At 36.1% G+C, this 19,203-nt stretch overlaps 1 protein-coding gene across 1 annotated transcript; it reads right to left on the bottom strand.

Annotated features, from left to right (window-relative positions):
- Positions 1–636: 636 nt before the first annotated feature.
- LOC131160530 (TSL-kinase interacting protein 1) lies at positions 637–18,453 on the bottom strand. Its single transcript, XM_058116315.1, has 8 exons — positions 18,108–18,453; positions 4,311–4,493; positions 3,887–4,110; positions 3,546–3,787; positions 3,222–3,465; positions 2,546–2,953; positions 1,251–1,370; positions 637–1,147 (listed from the first exon to the last, which is right to left on the bottom strand). The coding sequence occupies exons 2-8, from the start codon at positions 4,435–4,437 to the stop codon at positions 1,058–1,060; spliced, it is 1,455 nt and encodes a 484-aa protein (XP_057972298.1). The 5' UTR covers positions 4,438–4,493; positions 18,108–18,453; the 3' UTR covers positions 637–1,057.
- Positions 18,454–19,203: the final 750 nt, after the last annotated feature.

The raw sequence follows: 19,203 nt of genomic DNA, 5'->3' as shown, positions 1-19,203 counted from the left end.
GATGTTGGATTGCATATATGAAGGCTCACTAGCCGACCTATGAAAATGAAATGAGTAGTAGTACTTTAGGCATTGATTTGAGATACCCAACTTCATTAATTAATAGAAGCACAAAAGAAAGTGAGAAGGGAGGGTGGGCTGGGTTGTAATGAAAGTTGATATTTTGTTTTTGGTGTTTGGTTTGGCTGCAAAAGGAAGAGAGCATAATGCATGCGCCCAAGATTTATGGCTTTATTCCTTCCTGCAGGGAAAATTCTCTCTCTCTCTCTCTCCCTATATATATATATATATATATAGGAAGATTTCTCTGGGTGCTGCAGATTCATCTTCATCGGAAGGAAGAACGGTGAGAGCAGCTGGGCAGCGACTATTATTACATGTATGTACGGGATTCATCAGAGGACGACATGGATGTGCATCTAACTGACCAAGGTGCTTTTGGTAACCCAGGAGGATATCAAATTAAACATCCCAAACATTAACAGTCACCAAATGTGATCAACAATAGGATTGTAGTTAATAAGGAAGAGAGAGACAATGGTGGGGGCAGCTACGATACAAGGCAAAACAAAACAAAACAAAACAATAATCAAAAAAGAAAAAAAGGTGAAAACATGAATCATTAGAACAAAGGAATGATTAGAACGTGAATCAAGGGTAGGGGCTATATTCTTGTTACCCCCAGCTTTATAGGCAGGTCACTTTGATACATGATTCATATGTATGTATATGCCCAATTACTTACATTCTTCAGTGTCCCATGAAAAAAAATTTAGCATATTCCTAATTACATCTGCCGCTGCGCAACTACCAGCTTCACTAGCAACTTCAACAATATCCAAATCTATGGTAATAGGTGCAGCTCAAAACAAACAATGAAGGAAGCCACTAAAGCTTGGTATGAATTACAGTCCCTCGGGTTGATGGAGATGGCAACTTCCTCATCAAATGTCAGGACACGAGCGCTTGATTGAGCAATTTGTTCAGCAATTTCCCAGCTCACAAATTTTCTTACAACTAAGAGAAAAGAAGCTTTCATTTCCAGCAGGGTGAACTGCTAACCCACAAATTTGCTGAAGCTAACACTGTCTCCATTGATTATTCGCCGTGAGGAAAGTCCAAGGTCAAAGGGTCCCAAAGAATCATTCTGTACCAATCGATTCAGGCAGGATAAGGGGAACAAAAGGTTAGTTTTTCATAAAATCACATGTAAAAAGTAAAGAAGTATCCTTGACGAAATTCTAGAGTACCCAATTGATCCCTGTCAGCCCAAGGCTACTTTCATCATTGTACAGCCGCGAACAAGATAACATGTCTGGTTTGGATTCTTGACAGGAATTATCCTGCACAAGCCTCGACTGGCCGTTGACCTGCAAAAACAGACCAAGAGTTTTTATGGAAAGACATTCAATTGATCATCAAGTTTAAAAAAGGGCGGGCCACAAGGCTTCCTCCTTTGAGAGGGTTGGAGGAGGGTCGTCACAGTGTCGCATCCTTAGCCCTACTTTTTATGCAGAGAGAGAATTTCCTTGGACCCAAACCCACGACTGACCAGTCACAAAGGAGCAACCTTACGGTTGATTTAGTTACTCGTCAAGTAAACCTCAAAAATTAATAGCCAACAATTCTTTATGATATCTAAAAAAATTAAATTCTTTATAAGATATCCTAACCAAATATTTGGTCTTGTTAGATAATATTAGTCATGGAACCTTTAGGCGCTTTTTGAGATTTAAATAAGCCAACACAACAATAAGAATCAATCAATCAGGCCAGGTTTTATAAACTAATCAGAACCCTAATGATGTTGCCCAATTCTATACCAATCCTGGGCTCAAAGCATAAAGTACAAATTCAACACATCAAGCTAAAAAAAAGAAGGTACAAATTTTACATTCCTTTTAACTTTGTTAAAGTCAACAAGTTCTAAGTGAAAAATCCAAGTCTTTATGGCAACATCTTTAGATATCAATTAGATTGAAGATATGATGCCTGGAAATAAAATTTGGGCAAAAGACATTGACCTCTCCTGAGATTTGATAAAAAGACATTGACCTCCCCTAAGATTTCAAAAAAACTACAAACCTCCCCTGAGGTTTGGCAAAAAAACACTAATCTCCCCTAAAAAAACTTGTCCTTTCGCAAAATACAAGGGGAGGTTTGTGTCTTTTTGGCAAACCGTAGGGGAGGTCCCAGGAAATCTTGAAACCTCAGGGAAGGTCAATGGAATTTTTGAAACCTCACGGGAGGTCCCTCTCCTTTTGTCAAACCTCAAGAGAGGTGAATGTCTTTTACCCATAAAATTTTAATGTCCATAGAACACAGTGATTTGCAACCCTTCAAAGTTCAAACCAAATTTCCTGTGCACACGAAAAATTTTTAGAAATCATCAATCCACTATGTAAATCACAAATGACGTAAATGGCTTTAGACATTCATTGAGAAATGATTGTGAAAGCACTCATTGAAATCAGCAATTTTTGCAAATTTGAACACAGCTATTCCCAGTCAGAATATTTAACATGTAAAAAAACATTCAGCATACCTCAGCAACATTAGGAAATTTGAATGACTTCGAACTAGTATCCTGATCGCCAGCGTCAGTTTGACATGAAGGCAGTGCGTCTTTCCCAGATGAAGAGAATTTTTGAAATGGAAATGCATGGCATGTTTCTTCTGCATCCAAAATAGATAAGTTTTGGGCTCGAGAGGATGGCCTCAGGCCTTGAGAATGGGTGTTCTTTTGGCCAGCCACGAAAGCATCAAAGGAATCAGAGATAATCTGAGCAGTCTGCAAGCTCGAATTGCTTTGAGTTAACTTTGGATCGCAATTATTGAACTTTCCCTGCAACGATGCTTCGGAAAGCAGGCCTCCAATGCTGATATTAGTTAGACTATCAGCCCATAGTGCAGATGTTAGTGAAAGACCATTTTCTGTTCTCCCTTCATCATCCTGATTAGAAGAAAATGAGCTCATTTCAGTGTAGTGTATGCAGGATAAAATGTACTGCATCTCCGCTTAGTTCAAAAGTGGACAGATGGCACATGAAAAATCAAGAACCATGAAGATATTGGAGTCAAAAACCAAATAATCATTTTGAGATGGCTAATTTGACATCAAGACACAAGTGTAGGTTATGCATGTCAAATTAAGGTACATATTCCAAAACATATGTAATCGACAAACAAGATATGTATATTAATAGCAATCAATGACATACCTTAAGACCAAGCTGCATATCTGAAGACATCTGGCCAGCCATAAGCACATTTGTTGCGGTACTTTTATCTAGTGGTCTAATGTCTTCACCTGCTACTTCTTCCTGCTTCTTTCTGTCAGATTTAGTCTCTGTATCTGCTCCACAACCTTCTTGGGTGCCCTTATGGTGCGAAAATGCTTCAAAGGAGGTGGATGGGAGAGGGATGTGAGAAGCTTTAGGCTCAAACTTTGAGAACCAGCCATACCTTAAAAGAGAGATCAAGTTAGAAAATGAATCTAGGATTAATTAGTGAAAGCCAACATATAAAATCATAAAGAATTAGACCTTAAGCGGAAAATGGCAGGATTTCCAATAGCGGCATAGACATCTCCTGCACTACTAACATTGTCATCCAAAGTCCATGTTCTGCAGCTAACAGGACATTCTGGTGAGGTGTTGTAAGGAAAAAGCGTAAGGGCCCCTAGAGCTATGCTTGAACTGCCCCACTTGCTATTGAGATGCTTAAGTACAGAGGATATCTTCTTCCGAGGTCTTAGAGTGAGTTCCAGATATGGATTATGGCCATCCTATAATAAAGAAATTCATTACTTTTATAGACTTCCAATTACAAGTCTACCTTATGAAGGGTTTTTGATTTGTTAAATACTTCTAAGTCATTGATGTACCTTTTCCAATCCTATGCGAGTGTTTTCATCTATTGGGAAAAGCTGCATCTTAATCTTTACAGACGGATCTAGTGTATTTCCTGACCCAAGCTTGAGCATGGTTACATTTTTTGTGGTCTCCATCAAATGTGCAGCTTTGTCTGGAAACTGCTGACTCAATTTTTGAGCTGTCTTAGAAGTGCGAGAGTTATTGTCTTTTTCAACCAAAATATTGCTGTTGTGGCCTACAAAGAAAGTTCATAAGATTACAATAGATCAAAGATGTATTAAAATAATAATATTAATAAAAAAATGAACTGAGAGAGTGCATGTCCATAATATTAAACTTGGGAAAACTTCATAAATGACATAATGAATGAAGCAAAACAATGCTTCGGAACCTGGAAGCACTTTTTAAGTACAAAACTTAGATGTGAGACTATACCTATCACCTTCGGATCCAGCACATTAGTTCTCTTTGTAAATTTCTGGACTCCATTGCAGTCGGTACATGAATTGAGCCTTGTATGGACCTCAACTTTCTTCCTCTTCCTTGGTCTAGCAACCTTCATCTTGCCTTAGTTGTGCTACAAACAAGTACTGCAGACAGGCCGTCTTGGTTCTTTCTCTTCAAGGAGAAAAAAGAATGTCAACCTCAACTTGGACATTTAAAGACAGCTATTGCTGCCAAACAACCTGATGTCTTGCTTCCAAATTGCTCCAGAGCATGGTCCAAAGTCCCAAAGCAGGGGGAAATAAACAAAGGAATACACAAACATAGAACACAAGAATTTACATGGTGCACTTTTTTTGATAAACAGAGAATTGTATTAGAGAAAGAAGAAAAGAGTACAAAAGAGAATAATTTAAAAAAACTTGTATCGCAAATAAATTAAAAAAACTTGTATCGCTTTGAATGTGATTCCTTCCATGAGTAAAGACAGAAATAAATTTGCAACTTTTGTGACCCAAGAAAACACACCCTCAAACCTTGCTGTGGACCAGTTGGAAAAGGGCTCAGCACAAGATCAACATAGTGAATCCCTGACAAAAATTTCAGGCTACAAAAAGGTTGATATTCAAAGTACCCTGAAGCTCCATCTGTTTCATGAGAAAATATAGGAAAAAATCTGCTCAACTCAACCAACAGCTGTTTGGCCTTGTCAATCTAATTTTCCATTTTCTCATCCAGAAAAAAAATTAAAAAATAAAAAGAAAGAAGCAAAAATATCACTCAATATTTTGAGTTCTTTTCCTTTATGGGGAAAAAAAATGCACCAACTGTTACAAAAAAACATATCAAAAACACATTCTGGTATGCCCCATCTGATGAACCAGGGCTCTTGAAAAAAACCCACAGATTCCATGCTCGTAATCAAGCAAATCCAGGGAGAATATGAGCTGCTTCACCATCATCAGCCAACAAGTAATGCCTTGTGATTTGCTTAATTGCCAACATAGAATAATTAGAATCTACGTGGATAATTAGTGATGTGGCTCTCAATTCTTGCAATACTTTCAGGCCAACTAGTAAAGCCTCATATCCAGCCTGATTATTAGAGGAAGATAACTCCAAAGGGAATGACATCCATTTTGTCTTTCTTGAGAAATTAACATTAACTTTGTCCCTGCTCCATTGGCAATTGGCCATTCTAGACCCATCAAACCACATTTCTCACAGCTGACCAAATGAAACCAATTTCTCCATGTCTCCAATATCATCAATACATGGATGATCAATCAAGAAATCTATCAGGACTTGACCCATCACTGCCTCTTCAACTACATATTGTAAACAGAGCTCAAAGACTCAGAATCCATTTCCTAATCATTTTCCTTACTACAGGCTGATTTAACATAAATTTTACTGCATCCATCTGACACAATACAAAGAGTCATTTTTAACAGAAAATAATATCTAGATTTTGTGCAAGAGAAGTACAATAAAAAAAAATTTAGTTTTCTAAACATGTATATGCCATCCCTCATATTTGTGCCATTTGAAATCGGCACAGTTGTTCAATTCTGCATGCCAGCCTTTCTAGATTGAATTTTGTGTATTTTACAATAATCAAAGCATAATTTAGCCATTTTAGCCACAAGGTTTCATAATCTCCATTTATATGATAACAAATTATTTGGACTAATGTTATTTGAGTTTGAAATGAGTATTTACATCATCTAAAGTTCAAAACAAACGGAATCAAACAAGGTTGAAGATTGAAGGCCTAAATCCTATTAGGTTTTTATCTTTGACACTCATTTGCAAGTTTTCAATTTTGTAGGCACTGCGGAGTCCTCATGAGCCAGTTTGATATACTCTCTGGGCTAATTACATATAAAATATTATGGAGTAAATGATGTGTTCCATGTAGTTTGGATTAAATATTTGATTATCAAATAGTTCCTCAATGACTTCTAAGCTCCCCGTAAAAATAGACTTAACCTGAATTTAATAAGGGCTTGTATGTTGCACAATTTTTTCTTAAGTTGGAATTTAAAATAGAAGATGTGTCTCAGTTGAAAGCTGAAATTGGAACTAAAACATTTGAAATTATTGAATTCTAAACATGTACTTAATTTCTATCATTTATGCTCAATCATAAATTGTTTAAATTAAAACCTCTGAATTTTTAATTATGTATACAGATGGAATTTGAATTCAAAAAGACATCACATTATATATGCGATTATCTTCCCAAACTTGATCATTTTGGCCAAAAGTCAAATTGCTTAAATGTGAAGTATTCAAGTCAGCCTACGACTTGTTGCGTTTGAGAATTTGATTGAATTCATCGGTGTTTGATTCCATTCAAAGATACCACTCACTCACAGATGTTATGGAAATTGATTGAATTACTCTTTTCATGATTATGTTCAAAATCATTATTTACTCACTTTAATGCTATCAAAAATGGTTGAATTCAGCATTATTTGAATCTCTCCAAAATATATAACTGACCCTCACATTATCATTGAATTAAAGTGAGGATTCAAATTATTTGATCAATTCAAGACATTTACCAGGTGAATTATGTCCAGTTGCAAATCATTTCAATTACTTCTCATATTCCAAATTGTGTGCTACTCAAATCTTATCTTTAAAATGTTTGAAATTAAATTAAAATGTTTTGCAATTCAATTTGTTATCAAACCATTGGAGTCTTGGGCTTTATATACTCCAAGCTTGTGGCAATCGATAGACAATTTAGCAGAGAACTCTAGGGCCTGTGCTTGTTTTGAGATTAACCAATTTTATTTATGTGCTATAAGAGTGAAAATCAACCTTTCGAGAAGTCTTCTTAGTTTATAATTTTCAAGACTCTGCCCAAGAGTTGTGTTGTAAGTTGTAAAGTTATTTTGGGTGCATGACTTCTTGTTCTTGGGTAGGAGAATGGGTGAGGACAGGCAGCCCTTGTGTTAGCTTGATTTTGCCGTGAAGAGTATTGATATTCTTATCGAGTGAGAATACATGTGAGGATGCACTGTCTTTGAGAGGCATGAGGTTAGGAACCCTATTAAGGAAGTGACTTCTTTGTTCGGTGGTTTTTGGAGAACCAAATTCTCGTAAGTGGCCTGACCTCATTGTGAAAAAGATTGGTATAATGGAAAGCTCAAGGATAACCATTGAAGAGTGAATGGAGGTTCTAGCTCTCTCTCTCTCTCTCAGTTTGTGTGTGTGTGTGTGTGTGTGTGTGTGTGTGTGCGCGTGCGTGCGTGTGTGTGTGAGAGAGAGAGAGAGAGAGAGGAAGTGACTTCTTGTGCTTGCTATTTTATAATTTGGTGCATTTATTTCTAAGAAATAAAAAATTTGAGCATCAAACCAGTTCACCACACCCCCAACCCCACGGTTTCTATCTGGGCCAACAAATTTCATGCATCATAACCATCTTATGGGACAAAGAATCATGATTTATACCTTAAATTCATTGGAAAAACATTAGTCTTAAAATCGAATCAAGATAAGCAAAATGGAGCTGCCCCTAAGCACACAGGGCCACAGGCAGTAGTTAACCCCTCTAGGAGGCCATGATGGAGGACTGCCTTTGTCATTTAAGCTGCCTACTTGCATACTTATTTTTTGGCATAGAATTAGGACAATATTATGTTATGTTGGGTTTCCTTTGTAGTTATGCATTTCAGTTAATTGTAGGCCACATATGCTTTGGTAGTTCAAATTTGTGGGACAGTTATCATTTGAACTTCAGATTGGTTTTTCCCTCTCTTATGCAGACTTCTTCCTTTCTTCTTCCTCCTCTCTTCTTCTTTCTTTTTCTTCCCTTCTCCTCCTCTTTCCCTCCCTTAATTCTCTCTCATTCTGCTTATGTCACCGTCCTGCATCATATTGGTATCAGAGCAGCATTCTAACCATATCCACACTTCTTTGCCACTGCCACTGTTAAACCAGAACAAATTGCAGTGACATTTGCCTCCATTGCTGTGAACATAGTAAAAGACTTAGTCTCTTTGATCAAACCACCAAAACCAAGCAAATCTCTCACAGAAATGGACAAGGACAAAGATACTGCTGCAATGTAAATTTCACGGAAATTGCTTGAGTGCCACAATGCCCAAAAAACTCTTGCGGACACCTCCACTCCATCACATCTGTCCAACCATGCAAGTGGTCTTAGGTGCTGTCATAAGACTTTCCAGCCACCAACCCCTTCAGTTTCCCACCATGCCAGAGTTATCTTGACACAACCCATCACCAATATTCTCACCAGCCCTCAATCTACCACCATCCAGAAAATTATCACTAGACAACCATTGCTGCCGGATCACACACTGGCAACATGCATGTGAAAAACTTCCAGGTCGTTCTGCTACTTCTAAAACTGAGAGAAATTGATTCTAGCAAAATAAATTGAATTACTTTCACAAGATTTTGAAGCTAACCTGAAGAAATTAAACTGCTAGTGTTCTCTATATACTCTAGGAGTTAAATCCAGTCCTGCCAGCACAAGATTCTGGCTTTGTTCAACCCTGAATTAAACTGTTGAGCAAACCCTCCTTAGATGAACCTAAGTTTAGGAAAAGCAAGCCCCACATGTCCTGTTAAGAAAGGTACCTAGCTGCTAGATTGTAGGGCTTTTAAGCTTGTGCTTCTCAACGATCATAGCTCGAGAAATTCCTTCCAAGGTCAGTGAGTTCCCACAAGAATTTCCTAGTAAGCTACCATAAATGTGGGCATTAAGCCTGCTACAGAATTCATCCCGAGTTCACACTTGGCTAACTTGCCTCATTATTGACTGAACCCAAAGAAGCGTGTTGAACGAAATAGACAAGTAGGAGAGGTCCTTGAGAAGGGCTCTGTGAGATGTAGCACTAGTCTATGTGCAGTGCCAAGCCTTCCTACCCCAAAGAAAGATGGATATTGGAGGAAGTATGTATTTATTAGAGTCATCAAGAAGATCATGGGTTCCCTATCCCTAGACTTGAGGATATGCTTGACATGCTAGTTGGCTCTAGTAGGTCGTCTAAAGTTTACTTGCATAGTGGATATCACCATATTTAAATCAGATAGACAGATGAGCTGAAAACTTCCTTTAAGACCCAAGATAGTTTATTTGACAGGTTTGTCGTACCCTTTAGACATTCTAATTCCCTTAGTCATTCATACTTTCAGATGGAATAGTTTATTTTGATATAACAGGACTAAGGAAGAGCACTTGGTACATCTTTGTCAGTTTTTGTCACTTTGAAGGACACTAAGTTGTATACTAACCTCAAGAAGTTCAGCTTTCTACAATCTTCTGTGATCTTTCTTGGTTTTGTAGTTTTTGAGCAAGGAACTGGTCCTAGTAGGGTTAAAGCCATTAGGAAGTGACCTGCCTGGGATATGATTCCATATTTATAGCAATTGATAGCTTCTCCAAGATGGTATGCTTCATCCCATGTAGTAAGAGTTTCAATGCCTCTCATGAGGCCAATTTGTTCTTAAATGAGGTAGTCAAATTGCAAGGCTTGCCAACTACCATTGTGTCTGATAGGGATACCAACTTTGCTAGCTAGTTTTGAAAAACACTTCAAAAAACATGAGAGACTTATTTGATGTTTTCCTAACTTGGGCAGAATGAGGTTGTTACTTGTTACTTGTAATATGGGTCGTCTACTTAGGTGTGCAATGGGAGAAAGAAAGAGCAACTGGGATTTAGTGCTACCCATGGTTGAGTTTCCTTAGATGCACAAGTAAGAGTCTTTGAGTGCGTATTTGGTTACAAACCCAAGCACCCATTGATATTGTTGATTTGCCACCAAGATAGTCTTTCAGAGCTGAAGTGTTTTGTTCGTCAATCCATAAGTAGCATGCTAAGGTTAGACAAAAACTTGCCAGGAGTATTATGGATTATAAAATTGTTGAGGATGTGCATCATAGGGCTAAGGATTATGCGTGTGATAGATAGTGTAATGGTATGCATTATACCTGAACACAATACCAAATTATTTTTGAAAAAGCTTCATGCATGAGTCTTGACCCTTGTCTCGATGGTTTTTAAATCGTGATAGCGGGTAGCGTAACGTAACGATTATGGGTGTAACGGGAAGTGAGAGTAGCGGATGTTACATTATAGGAAGTGGGTGTAACAGCTGTGAATTTTTTTCAAGCACACAGAACCTTGTGCATATTAGCGTACTTGCATGTTTTAAGCTTTTAACCCTTCTTAGAAAGAGTTTTAGTGTATTTTGGATTCTTTAGTTCGACTAAGTTATTTGGTAAGGGCAACAAGTTTACATTTGTTTTAAACCATCATTGATAGAAAAATTACGTTTGTGCGTATTTATACATCTCATTGTTGATTGTTCTTATCTATGATAAATTCTTATGTGTGCTAAATTAATTAATAAAACAAAATACATTATATACTCCATTAATCTATTAGACACATAAGACATATGAATAATACAAATATAAAATAACTAGAAAAGAAAGAAGATTTAGTGAAAAAAAAAAAAGGGGCAGCCTGGTGCCCAAATTACTAATACAGAACATAAAGATCAAATTACTAATATTATCAAAAAAAAATATTTTCCTAACAAGTTAGTATTTTTAAATCGTTAATTAATGCATCTCTTGTGAGTATTTAAAGAAATAGTAAATTTTGTATCATTGTCATCCTCATTATAATCTTTTCCCCCTCTCACCACATGGTATAGTGAGAATGATTTATGAAAGAGAAGGAAAAAGTAAGAAGAAAACGTAAAAAATAAAATAATTTTTTTGGCATAACAATCCTATAGCGGTTATGTTACGGCCGTAGCGGCCTTTACATAACGGTCGCAATCCGAAATGGCCGCTACAGCCGTGATTTTTCTTCCCACCGATTTCGTGGTGTGTAATGGTATCGATAACCCAAAAAACCATTACGTAACTGTCGCGGCCGTTATTTAAAACCATGCTTGTCTCCATCCTTAACAAACTTGGACCTAATGCATCTTTTACTGGATTTGATTGATCAAATTACCATTAGTCTAGTTTAACGTGAAGGATTTGGCACTAAGGCACCGACCTCCTATTTTGTTATCTACTACTCATGCAAGGTCAATAGTTTCACAAGCTCCTTCCATCTCTCAGCAAAGGATACACTAGAGTCTATTACGAGTTCGTGACTTCTCAAGTATTTTTTACTACATTTAGTTCGACGTTGAGATTTCTCCAAATCCTACATGGCCAACTACGAATGTTGTTTGTGAGAGTGCTCCTAAGCTCTTAGAGTCATACACACAGTTACACACTCCAAATCCAAGCTACTTCCAAAAGGACAAAGGACATCCTTCATCATTTAAGCCACCCTGGCATATTTATTTTCCACATATATTTAGGACAATATGCATGAATTAAATATTTTATTTTGAGGACTGCCTTCATCATTTGAGCCGCCTATATCGCATATTATATTCAACAAATATTTAGACAATATGCATGAACTGGTCCTTTTATTCTTATTGTGTAACTTTGAGTTAGTTAATTTGCAATTAGGTGTTTCAGTTAATTGTAGAGCATAAATACTTTAGTAGTTGTAATTATGTGTAATTACGTGTTTTAGTTAATTGTAGTTCGAGCGTATTGGGTAGTTAGCATTTCAGAACCTATCTCAAGCCACCAATTCAGCATACTTATTATCAGGAATAGATTTAGGACAACATGCATGAATTAGAGCTTTTGTTTTCATTGTGAAAGTTTGTGTGTATTAATTTGTAACTACGTGTTTGTGTTTTGTACAGCATAAATACTTTGGTAGTCATAATTATATGTAATTATGTGTTTTAGTAAATTTTAGTTCTAGTATATGGACATTCTCTCTCTTCTCTTTCCTTACCTTAATTCTTTATATCTTCTGCTGGTTCTGCTTATGTATCTGTCCTAAATTAGGCAGCCAAGACCCTCCTGCTAGTAGCACCAGCCAGTCAACAGCCCCACCTAAAGGTTAACCAGCCTCTACTGCGTGGTTAGTAGGTGTCACTTTCACACTATAACAACTAGTTTGGTGGTCAACCAGCTCTGCAAGTGCCAAATATCAATTGACAAAAATGGATTCCTTTGACAGCAAAACTTATAAATATGCCCCCAAAGCCAGAAGAAAAGACTCATGCACACTTTGACTATCATTCTATAAGCTCTTATACTCTGCAACCCTCAAACCCTTTCACTTGTTTATTCTTTTTTTAGGAGACGACCTTTGCGTCATATTTTGATCATCTTTCTGGAGTATAAAAATCATTGTGCTTCTATTTGCAAATCCCTCCTTCATAAGGATTCTTGTTCCTTATATCTTTTCTTTCTCTTGTAAGCATTGCCTTGCCTCCGACTGAAAGCAAGGGGATTGTAAGAGATTGGTGTAGTGGAACCTCAAGGTGGTTGACGCTTTGAGAAAGTGGATATAGGCTAGATATAATCCAGCCATGAAAAAAATCTTGCACTTATTCTCCCTTACACTCTTTCAACTTTTTAAAAATTATTCTCCCTCAATATTTTATTCTCACTTATTCACAAAATTTATATTAGTTGGTAAATTTATTTAGAAACCCAATTTACACCCTGCCCCATCTCTCAGGTTGCCATTTGGGAGAACAAGCCAAATATAGAAAAGAATTTTTATGTTTAGCTTCTATAAGGACCTTCTATCCTCTTTGAGAGCTAAAATCATTGCAATTTTGCTTTTGAAACCAAGAGAATTACTTAAAAGATGTTTTGCAAAAGATAAATCCTTTGTTGATAAAAACTTTAGCATTTTGATTTGGGTTGCGTTGTACTGCAATAGATTGTGGTCTGATTATGCTGTTTTTAACAATCATTTATATTAGTTGTAACTTTTCATTGTTGATTAATGTAGCTTGTGTATTTTGGTATGTGCAGAAGACCCTAACTAGATACACCCATAAAACTACAACTAGGATCTAGCCAATACATAATATATGTGATTATTGATTTACTTTAACTATTCACTTCTGTTTATTTATTTCATGAAGTTGGGAATGTGGCTTCTGGAAGTTGCTTTCTAGAGCATGTTTCATGGAAAGAAAAGATTAATTCAAATTTGCAGGAACTATACGGGTCTGGATTTTGAAATTAGAGTAATAGGCCCAAAATCCTCTCTGACAATCTTAGCTCCAATGCCCTTTTCAATTTGCCCTTTTTTATTACAAATCATATATATCAAAGTTAACCATTAGATTCATCTCTTCATAATAAATTCATTCTTCAATTATTAAATAAAAAATTGATATCAGATTATGTGGCTAAAGATTGTCAACTTACTTTTTTCTTCCTCTTTTTTTTTTTTTTTTTTTTTTTGTGAACAATATTTTAGTAAGAAAATGAACCTAAAAGGTGTCTTTGATATGAGATTAGAATCAAAAAGGGGGTAAATATGGTTGTTGGAGATAATCCTGTTTAGATAGGGATTTCAAGAATGTATTAAATTTGTAAAATGTATCAAAATATATTTTCATTACAATTTCTTGTTTGGATATCAGAAGTTTTTAGAGGGTTTTACACTGATTGAAGTTCCCTTCCCAAATAACACCAAAATTAATGCCATTTATAAAAACCAATTCAGTCTCTACTTCTCTAGCTCCTCTGCCCAAGTCCTTCCGCACCCACCCAATGTCAGAGTTGCACTGCCAGGACAGAAGTTGAGCTCCCATCATTGTGTATTTTCCCACTAAATTTTTTAGCTAATGAATTTTATTATTAATTTAAAGTAGGATCTATGGATTCCTAAAAAAGTATAAGCAAGATATTTATGACTATGGGTTCTGTGAAAATTAAAATTTAACTCCCTTCATTTTAGAAATTCCAATAATTTACAAGTAATAGATCAAAACATATCCTACGCATACTAGAGAGGATTTTGTCACCGCAAAATAATGTTAAGTTAGGTGTTTTTAATTTAGTTCATGCTTGGACACCTTGAATGTAAGGTAGAGACATAATTGTTTGTTTCAGGAAACCTGGCTGATCAAATGGGGCATTGACATAGGACAAGAAGCAAGACCTCACGAACATCCTTGTTGGAGATGGCTGATCAAATGGGTCAAGGCACTGTTGGGTTCAGTTAGTAGTTAATTGTGTGTTCTGTTTAATTAGTATAGGATTGTGTATTTGGGGGCTTGTTTGTAATATTTATGTACTTTAGGGGTATGTTTATAATTTTTCATCTAGTTTTGGAGGTATATGTGTAATTCCATGTGTCAAAGGCTTTCTTATAAATAATGCTTGAAAGTCGTGTTGTCAGTAGTTGTTGATGAATTTGAATCGAATTGAACATTCAATTTCCCCTTGTATCTCCTCTCTCCTCTCTCCTCTCTTCCCCTTCATCTCTTCAATTTCTTCTTATTTCAAGCATGGCTGAATCTTGATGCTGCACCTGCATATCAGGCATACTAGGATACAACAACCGCAAGCCTTAAGTCCCACTAGGTTGGGTCAGCTACATGAATCCCTTTTCGCCACCCGATCCCAAAGCATTTTCCTCTATTAGATTAAGGGCTATTAAATCCTTCCTCACTAGCTCGTTCTAAGTAATTTTAGGCTTACCCGTACCCCTTTTTCATGCCAAACCATAACTAACTCATTCCTCACAAGTGCCTTACTAGGCCTGCTTTTTAAACGGCCAAACCATCTAAGTCGCCCCTCCCTTATCTTGTTTTCAACCAGAGCTACGCCTAAATTTTTGCATATATGTTCATTTCTTATTTTATCTTTTAATGTTAAACCACTCATCCACCTAAGCATAACCATCTCAACAACTTTCATTCTTTGTATATGTTATTTCTTAGTTACCCAATACTCTGAACCATAAAGCATAGCTGGCCTTATAGCCGTCTTATAAAACTTTCCTTTTAATTTTAAGGGTATTCTATGATCACACAACACACCTGACACACTCCTCCATTTTACCCAACCTGTCTTAATTCTATGTACTACATCTGCTTTAATTTTCCCTTCATCGGGCATACTAGGATGCATTATTGATGTAATGGCTGGGTTGGTGCATTTTCCAGAAATATAAAAGTCAAAATTTTCAGTGTTTGTATTTTCTGTTTTTCTTTCGTTTCTAAATTTTTTTAAAAAAATAAAGAACTTAGATCAACAAGACCAAATATATGTTGGTTGAGTTGGCAGTTTTTGTTTTCCTTTATCCAAGGTATAAATAACAAAAATGGTCAGCATTTTGGTTTGTTTTCCTATATTTCTCATGATAGATAGAGCTTTAGGGTACTTTCAAGTCTTCTTTGAGTAGCCTGAAAATTTTTGTTGGGGATTTCCTCCTTTGAATTTGTGCTGATACTTATTCTCAATGGTCCAGGTGGGGTCTGAAAGTTTTTTAAGTTTCCTTGGGTTGGAACAATGGCAAGTTTGTCAGCTTTGTCTTCATTCATGGAAGTAATCACCTTTAAACAAAGTCATACACCATGTAAATTCTGGAGAGAGAGAGAGAGAGAGATCCAAGAGAGACACAACATCGCCTCTGGCCTCTGCATGTTCGAAGAATATATGGGTTGAAACTTCGTCATGGAGGAAAGTAAGAGAGACATTTATATTCATAGCATGCACAGAGGAAATGTAGTAATATTCAAACAGTATGCATTACAACCAGAGTGTAACAATTTGCCATGTTTCCTTCTGCAATCTTTGAGATTTTAAGGATGAGATCAATTTAAGATTTTTTTTTTTTTTTTTTTTTTTACTGAAAATTTGAGCAGTTTTATTGTTCTTCTGTTTATTCATTTGTCTTAAAAATAAAGTTTCAGTCAATAGATTGAAAACAAAAGAAAATCATAACATGATAAGTTGAGTAGAAACATTGTTGGCTGATTAAGAAAATACTTTTTTATTCTAATTACTGCCTTGGGAATTACAGCTGATAAAAGTAACTCAGAAAGAGAGTGGAGTGCAACCATTGAGTGCATCTCTTGTCCTTGTAGAGGAACATTACAATCTTGGAGTGCCCCTCTTCGCAGGACCTAAAAACCGGTTTATGCAGGTTCAGAAGAAAGCTTCCATCGTGCAAACAGTATCAGGTCACTAAAAAACTAACAAGGAAAGGTCAGCGAGAAAAAAGGGAGAAAGCATTAGAGCAAGAATAGGGGGAAAATTATTGGATTTTGACTGACAAGAAATCTCTATGGAAAAATTATAGTAATTTCTTACAAATATTACTTTCTGTTTTTTTTTTTTTTTTATTCATTGTAGGGATATGACCCACAGTACTACGGAATTTTGTTTTCAAATCCAGAATTGGAAAGGGATGCTGCTGAAGATAAAATAAAGCTTTTTATCCACACTGAGCCAAGTTCAATCACCTAGATGGTTTGTTCCGCCATCTTGAGGTATGAGGTTTTCAGTAGAACTTTACTATGAAAATATCTGCCAGTTACTTCCAACCATGGCAATTAGATTGACAACAATGATTTGTTTTTCCCTAGCTAGATGGAAAACATACCCAGCTATTATAATATTGATATTTAAGGTAGAGGAATTAATAACTCACATCACACATCCCTACAAGAGAAAAATAGAACACTGATTTTCATTCCTCATGTTTACTCAGTTTTTTGTTCCTTAAGTCCTAATATGTGAATCCACAACCATGGCAATTAGATTGACAACAATGATTTGTTTTTCCCTAGCTAGATGGAAAACATACCCAGCCATTATAATATTGATATTTAAGGTAGAGGAATTAATAACTCACATCACACATCCCTACAAGAGAAAAATAGAACACTGATTTTCATTCCTCATGTTTACTAAGTTTTTTGTTCCTTAAGTCCTAATATGTGAATCCACAACCAATTTCCATAACGCTGCATTTGGGAGTATGGATTTCAGACCTTGGATTTGGATTTGGGTAGATTTGAACAAATTTCAATATAATTTTATATTACATCTTACCAAATCCAATACAAATCCAAATCCAAGGCCTCTCCAAACATAAGGTAAAAGATTTTGCTATGGGTGAGGAAAATTTCTAGGAAGGATAATATAAGGAGGATTAGAAAAGGTGGAAATTTTCTAGAAGGGAACTGGAACTGCTTTTCCAAGATGTAAACCTTCCAGAAATCAGAAAGCCTAAAATCAAGATTTAAACCATTGCACAGGCTTCAACTGCCCCAACTTTTATCCTTATAATTTGGATCAGAACCTGAAAAATGGTTCGAAAAAGTAGCGAACATAACTAGAATTTGGCATCTTCCAAACTTTAAACCCAGTGAGAATTTGTGTATCTTCACATTTGTAAACTGTGCTACAACAACAACTAATAGCTAAGAGACAACAACAGCTCAATTAGATCCAGCTTATCATAAGATCATGGCATATTTAGCGAACTTCCAATTATAAAATGAATTTGATAGTGATAGATCATTAATTTGTCATTATTGATCATTTACATGTCCTTGACAGATTATTGCAATTCCAACTACATGATTGGACAGAAGAAGAAAAAAAAAATAGAAACAGAGAGAATCAACAATATTAACCTTTAAAACAAAACAAATTAATCAAAACAAAGAAACAAAGAAGAAATGTTCTATCAAGACTTTTTACCCTAACACAGGCGTACCACCGCGAGCGCACCCAAAAAAAAAAACCTAAACCCGCCTGCCTGCGTCTCCATGGAGACGAATATACTGCATAACTAACCTAATTGCCTGTTTGTTTCAACTAGGACCTTTTGAAACCCGTGAGAGAGAGAGAGAGAGAGAGAGAGAGAGAGAGAGAGAGAGAGAGAACCTGAATAACGAAAGAAAGAGATTGAAGAAATGCCTGCAGCCAGAGAGCCCTCACGGCGACGGCGACTGTAACGGCGAACTGGAGAGAACGCTCGTGCAAAAAATTCTGTTATTAAAAGCAAGGTGCACAGAGCGAGAGAAAAAACCAGAGAGAGCCAAAGGGCATCGGTGAGAAATGAGATTGATTCAAATGAAGAATTCCTAGTGACGAGTGACGACGACATGCATAGATCTCGCGACGACCTGTTCCGTCGCCAATATTTTCAACTTTGGGTCGCTTCCCGCCGCAATGAAATGTAATTCCCGCCTAAACCAAATTTATTTAGCGAAGTTCGTCAATCTTCAGCGGCGACATCCGCAGTCACAAAACAAATTAAAAATACTCATTTTACTTTTCAGCGACAACATTGTTAACGATTTGCAACCACTAAACTTCAAAAACAAATTTTAGATGGCATCTTCCGTCCATAAGCAATATTATTTCTTCTAGTGTTAGAAGTCTCTTTATAAGTTCATGAAGAGCATAGGACTAAAAATTAAACTCACACATTGTAATGTGTATCAAAAGTAATGTTTGTATATTTTTTAACCGAAAAACAAAATATAAAGATGATGATTGAATGCCCAAAAAAAATATGGAAGAAAGAAAGAAAGAAAGAAAACTAGTCCCTTAATATGATTCTTAAATTTTGAAATAATTATAAACCATTAAATAAAATAAATTACATAATTAACTTGTTTTTGGGCAAAAGGCGCTGTCCTTCCTTCAAAATTTACAAAAAGACAAAATTCTTTCAAAAGTTTAAAAAATCTTAGGGCCTTTTTTAAGAAATCTAAGACTTTAGAAATCTTAAAAGCAATTCATGTTTTTTCATCAATGTAGCTACGAAATATTTCATGAACTAAGGCTAATTTTCAAGCCGTAAACTTGTGTCACTGTGCTCGTTTGTACTAATCTTAAAAGCAATCTATGTTTAAAAATCTTACACCGTCCTTGTTGTTTCTAGCAGTCTTTGTGTTGTCATGGTGATGCAAGTCTTGGTTAATGAGTATGCCTATGCATCAACATTGTCACCATATAACCATTGGCCACCTAA

This window comes from Malania oleifera, chromosome 7 (genome assembly GCF_029873635.1).
Source record: "Malania oleifera isolate guangnan ecotype guangnan chromosome 7, ASM2987363v1, whole genome shotgun sequence".
NCBI classification, from domain to species: Eukaryota; Viridiplantae; Streptophyta; class Magnoliopsida; order Santalales; family Ximeniaceae; genus Malania; species Malania oleifera.
The sequence above is the reverse complement of the archived record's forward strand: the minus strand, read 5'-3'. Positions and strand labels throughout refer to the sequence as shown.